The sequence below is a fragment of the Cariama cristata genome, unplaced genomic scaffold, assembly GCF_000690535.1.
Source record: "Cariama cristata isolate BGI_N322 unplaced genomic scaffold, ASM69053v1 scaffold7003, whole genome shotgun sequence".
Taxonomy (NCBI): Eukaryota; Metazoa; Chordata; class Aves; order Cariamiformes; family Cariamidae; genus Cariama; species Cariama cristata.
In genome coordinates, this window is record NW_009607720.1 from 70742 (window position 1) to 76586 (window position 5845).

The 5845-nt window shown below is 40.0% G+C and overlaps 1 protein-coding gene across 1 annotated transcript in view; it reads right to left on the bottom strand.

Moving 5' to 3' along the window:
- Positions 1 to 5710, bottom strand: part of VRK2 (vaccinia related kinase 2) — a 45555-nt gene extending 39845 nt beyond the window's left edge. The window contains exon 1 of the mRNA XM_009696841.1: positions 5575 to 5710. Within this exon, the coding sequence (XP_009695143.1) occupies positions 5575 to 5710 (136 nt within the window). The remainder of the gene's footprint in view (positions 1 to 5574) is intronic.
- Between the last annotated feature and the right edge of the window lie 135 nt (positions 5711 to 5845).

Genomic DNA, 5845 nt, shown 5'->3' on the forward strand with positions numbered 1-5845 from the left:
TGGTTTTTCTCTGCCAACTAATTTATTTCCACACTAAGATTCACACCTGCAGGTACAATGAGACCTTTGCTGAAATGCATTTTAACATCTGAAGGTTAAGAAAAATCCATCCCTAACTAGACAGCTATCTGCTAGCACTATTAATTACAGGGTTTTGCTATTAATATTCTTCTTTCCATTGAGTTTATAAAAATCATGCTGAACATATATCTTTCAGTATCATTTTTACTGCATTTTTAATTCGTTTACAGCTCTATAGTAAATATCTTCAGTGAGGTTAATTTAAGCAACTGTCGAAGTACCTCATTTCTCTAGAACCAATTGCGAAAGCCAGCTTCCTAACGCAAACCAAGGAATGAACAGTATGACAATGACAGAATGTGCTTCCATCAACGCTTCTTTTCCTTGACACAGGTACACACCTGCTCACAGCTCTACAAATTATCCGCGGAAATTACTCTTTCTGAAACAGAAACAAACTTTGTCACACCTCAGCCTGATTCCCAGAACACCAGGCCTCAGATTATCAATGGTAGAGTATATTATGGCCCAAGCTTAAAAGCAGAAAAGGCCACAACCACACCTCTTCCCTACCTCCACCAGCAGCGGAGTAACCTGTGCTGCTAGTATTGAAAGACAACATTCACCCATTTAATCACTGTCCACTGCTCAAGGAGATATTCTTTGCCTCTTCTTGGAAAATGGGGGGGAAAAAGAAAAAAGAAAATGATAGTGTGCTGGTTGTACTGGTGACAGATCTCCAAGCAGGGCAGAATTCGATTATGACTTTATCAATATGTACTTTCCTGAGCTTTCCATATCGTAACAACATATGCAAAAGTAGCAAGTCAAACAGCAACATATGAACACCTGCTGCAAAGCCAGCTATGAAAAATGGCTTCAAAACTCTTAGTCTTCTCCCATCACTTACACAGTTCTAATACAATATACATGCATAATACAATTAAAACACATTTACAATGTAGTAAGTTCTATTGTAAAAGACACCTTGTAAAAAATGTGTGTATATAAACATTTTTAAAAAAATATTTTGCAGAACCATCAGTTTCCATAAGAAATAAGCCTGCAAGTAGATTGTGCTGTACACAGCAGATTTCTCTGTGACAGTGGAATCTTAACAAAACATTGTGTGACCTTTCTGCACTTAAATTTTCAGTCCAAATTGTGCATTAATAGAGTGCTTGCAGCAAGACTAGAGAATGATTTATACAAAGACTGGTGTTAATTACTGACTGTGATCAGGAAGATAAATTTATGTAAGGCTCTCAGTAGCACCCTCCTCAACTCTTGCTTAATTTTCCAGTGTGCTGTCACTGTTCTCCACAGGGCTACAAACTAGTTGTGAGACCACCAATATGTCACTTTCTTCCTCAGTTGCTCACCATTCTGCTCCCCCTTATCAAAGTTCTGTCTGAGATGCCTGACAGCAAAGTGGCACCAGTAACAAAAATAAAATAAAACTAACATACAATGGCATAGTTAATTCCTATTTATGATCCACATGGCTCTCGCTATGACAAAAGCTATGATTGAGAGAACATCTCTAGATGGCTTCTGTTGATTCTGGCAGCAGAGGAAGCTTTCCTCTTCAGGAGCATTGGGAGGAATCGGTATTTGTAAGCCTTCTGCTGCTGGATTTGCTCTGGTCAAGATAAAAATGCAAAGGGAATCCAAGGGAAGGAACAAGTCAACAAAGAAATAGACAAGACAGCACAGACAGGAAAGAGAAAGTAGAATCAGAAAACCATGGAAAACATTTGTGAGGCAGGACAGAACTTGTAGATAGCGGTAACTTTCATGTACATAATTAGAAGTTTAGAAGCCCTGCACCTAAAGAGACTATTTGCATCCTAGGACTCGAGGTCAGTAAACGGCTTTCAGCAGCTTTGATTTAGTGAACAGAACCTTCTATGGAACACATCCCTTGTAAATATATTTTCCAGAGTTACTGTAAAATTTCTCAAGAACATTGTTACAGATTAATGGAGTATGGAGTACCCTTAATGGGAAATTAAGCTATAACAACGCACATCAAAATCTTTACATAGCTACCGTAAAAATACTTATTAAAAGATATAGCTGGCAAAGTTAACCTTTACTTTTATAAAAGGGCTGTGCTGTTCATATCTGGCAGGCAGTCGAACCTGTCTCCACTCTCCTGTCTTGCCCACCTCTCGACAGCTCTTTCTGGGTTAGCTTCTCACTGAAAGTTTAACGGTCCTCCCACATTTTGCTGTATATGCACTAAAAACCAGTCTGAACAGCATGGAGAAAGAAGGTGCCTCTCAGCACCAAGCATCCATATCTTACTCTCAAAGGTTTGTCATCTACTTCACTCCCCTTGACTCTCAAAAACAGCTGAACTCTTTTGTAGGATCAAGCCCCAAAAAAGCTACTGAATGGTATACTTTACACAACATAAACACGTATCAGAGATAAAGAGATGGACAAAACAAGAAACCTTCAGTCACTGTCAATACTTAGGGATAAATCTTGCCCATTTCCTCTTTTAGTTGTTGGATGAGCTACAAGGGGAACTAAATCTGCAGATCAGTGCTACATGTAACATTCACTACCCCTTCTTTAAGAAGAGATTAAACAAGCACGAATAACATTATAAAAATGATAGCTGTATTTCTGCAGCCATGCTGTCACTTATGAAAAAACAGAATAGTAAAACCAAGGGTCCCCAATTGTATTCACATTCTCAACTAATCTACAGACGGCTTTCCACCTCAGTTCAGTGGGAGCCAAACTGCAACAAACACCACAATACATGAAATCATCTCAGTGGTCTGTGTGATCAGGGAGGAAACTAATCAAATCTGCATGAAACTGCCCGAATCCCAAGTGCTATACCACTACCAAGGTCCAGCCTGATTTGACTGCAACAGAAAATGACAAAGCTATATTCCGAGTGATTCAGGAACACATTTTTTGTCTTACGCACATAGAGTTACACCCGCTATAACCTTGCTTTCTGTACTGCATTCCCAGTTCCCTCAGACCATTTTCTCCACAGGAGCCTTCTGCAAGTTTCTATCTTCCTTTCCTTTATCCTTGAATAGCAATATCGAGACACCTTCACTTCACTTAGCTCATGCTAAGGTCTCTTTTCTTATGGTAATATCTTACATATGCTCTATGCACAGCATCTCCCAAATGTAACCAACTGATGTTTCAAAGGTCATAATAAGCTATCAGATATATCAAAAGGAAAAAGAATGTAAATACTCTAAAAGTGCGCTAGCCTTTGACTCTCTGTAACTGCAGTTAGTTGAAATCCCTACCACCCCCACTGGGTCAGTTGGCAGAGCAGTTAGGTACGTGTGAACTAGATGAATTCCAGAGGAAACCAAACCAGAAACTCTGCTACAGGAACCTATCAGATGCACTGTAACTACTAACAGCAACATATAGATTCAACACAGTTCCTTCAGACAGCCTCAAACCATGTACTTGGTGAAGAAATTCAGTGCAGCAGACCACATCAAATCTAGTCCAAAGTAAAACAAACCCTCAACTTAAATAAAGGGTAGATATAGGGCCATACCTACCAACTGTTGTCATTTACTCATTCACTTCTGTTATATCAAAATACTTACAAACACATACACAGCCTTAGTTTTCTCCAGGTTTTTTAGTGACTGTTTACTTTGCAGAAAAGCAGAAACAGTGGCATTTAGGTTCTTACTGAAAACTTTGTTTCATTTACACAGACATTGAGTGGAACAATGTGCCAACTTATGCCTTTTTCCCCCCTTGGAAAGTTCCTCCCCTCAAACCTGAAGTCTAGATGCAACTTAAGTCCAAGTGCACAAGTAAAATTGTCCACCCTCCTGTAGTTTACAACCACACATTAACAGCTAGAAGAACAGCACAACTGGGCAACCACTTTAGAGAAGCAACATCTGACCACATATGGGACTATCACACCATGAAATAAAATATGAGTCTTCAGTTGCCACTCAGTTCTTTGTGATTAACCATAATGGATACGAGGAGGAAAAAGAGGGAGAACAAGAACACTTCAGTGCAATATAAAATGTTCCTGAACAGCTGAAAGCAGACAAGCACCATGAGATAGCCAGACAGATGTAACAAAGATCACAGTAAATCTGTCACCAAGAGACCAGTGGCACACAAGTGCTCCATTTGTGTCTGCAAATACAAAAAGAGCAAACATGCTAACCCTTTTATAGAAAACGCACGCTTTTTCTCTCTATGGTAGGTGCCTGATACTACAATTTGACACTGATGGACAACTCCTCCACCTCCATGAAACCACACTGCATCTAGCACAGCTCTGCATATTTGAAAGGAGTTACTAAAGACAAAAGAATTGACACATGATGCCTGTTCTAATGAAAACTTGTCTCATTATAAAAATCTGAAAGTCACACTAAGTGGAAAGCTCATGCTGCGTAACAGTGTATTAACAGATTATTTTCCAACAAATCACTCAATATGAAGGAAACATCATTAAGAGATCAACTGAAAAAAACCCAAGAGCGGGAAACAATCAAAACTGTATTTTCCATGGCAGAAACATAGAAAAAGGAAAAGCTTAAAAAAAGAAGGTACAGCTGACTTATGCATAAAAGGAAGTCGACTTACATACAGGCACGACTTGCTTATCAAGTTTTAAATAGTAACACTCAAAATAGAGAGTTAATATACCTCTAACTTAATAAGATCACATTTGGCTTCAGGGATGATGTACTAAACTGCTTCTAGATAATTCTTTACTGCTGTCTTAATACAAGCTCAATTAGTCCCTAGCAGTCATGCTGGACTAGTCTGCCCTACAAAAAAAAAAACCAAAACAAAACACCATACTCATAATATTGCCTTGAAAACAGGATTTGCTCTTTCATAGAGACCAGCAGTAGTAACATGCATTATATCCTCTCCAGTGACCCAGAATGCTTTACAAACTGCCTTTCAGAACCATTAATTCCTTATAAAACACAGACCGAGTGAAATGCAGCACCTTGTTCTAAAGAAAAAACAGAAACATATCTAGGCTAGAGCAAATAAAGAACAGCATTTCCACTTGTAGTGAAAGGTTTTAATTCAGAGGCAACATCCAGCTAACTATTGCTGTTACATTTCTTAGATGAAAACTGATTTAGTCTTGGCCAGATGAACAACATTTCCAATAACCAGAAACCTAAAGAGTGCTCCAGAGCCTAAGACTGGCATAAGTCCAAAGCGGCTGCCAATAACAAAAGCATAGCCATTACTTTGAAGAGTACCACCTGGCAGTCCTCTTCGGTGGTCTCTGATAGCAGCACCTTGCCTACCCCACCCAAGCTCCACAGAGAAGTGCAAACTGGGCTGGACAGCCCATGGAGAACACGCTGCAGCATTACCAACACTTTGAACAACAAGGACACCCAACAGGGCGCTGCAAACATCAGAAAACCACACTTCAGCACAGATGACCGCCAGCATGCAAACCACAGTAACTTTTTAAACCCATTCTGTCTTATGTCAGGAAGTTACAAAGAAATTTACAAGTCACCCTCTTAATTACCACCAGTATTTTACCTAAATAGATCAAGCCAAATCCTCCCTGGCCGATCTGACTGCCCAGCCTCCAAACTTTTCCTTCAGTGTCTTTCAGAATCATGTCTCTTGGGAGAGGAACTGGCAGCCTGCCTCTGCCGCGATCCTTAGGTGGCATCGCACCTTGAGAAGGGGAAAAACGAAAGCAAAATTTAACTTATGTCGGAAGAAACAATATCCCTCCACGTCCTTTGCCGACAGGCACTGAGCAGAGGCCCAGCTCTCCGTGGCCCCCCGCAGCAACCCCTCTCCG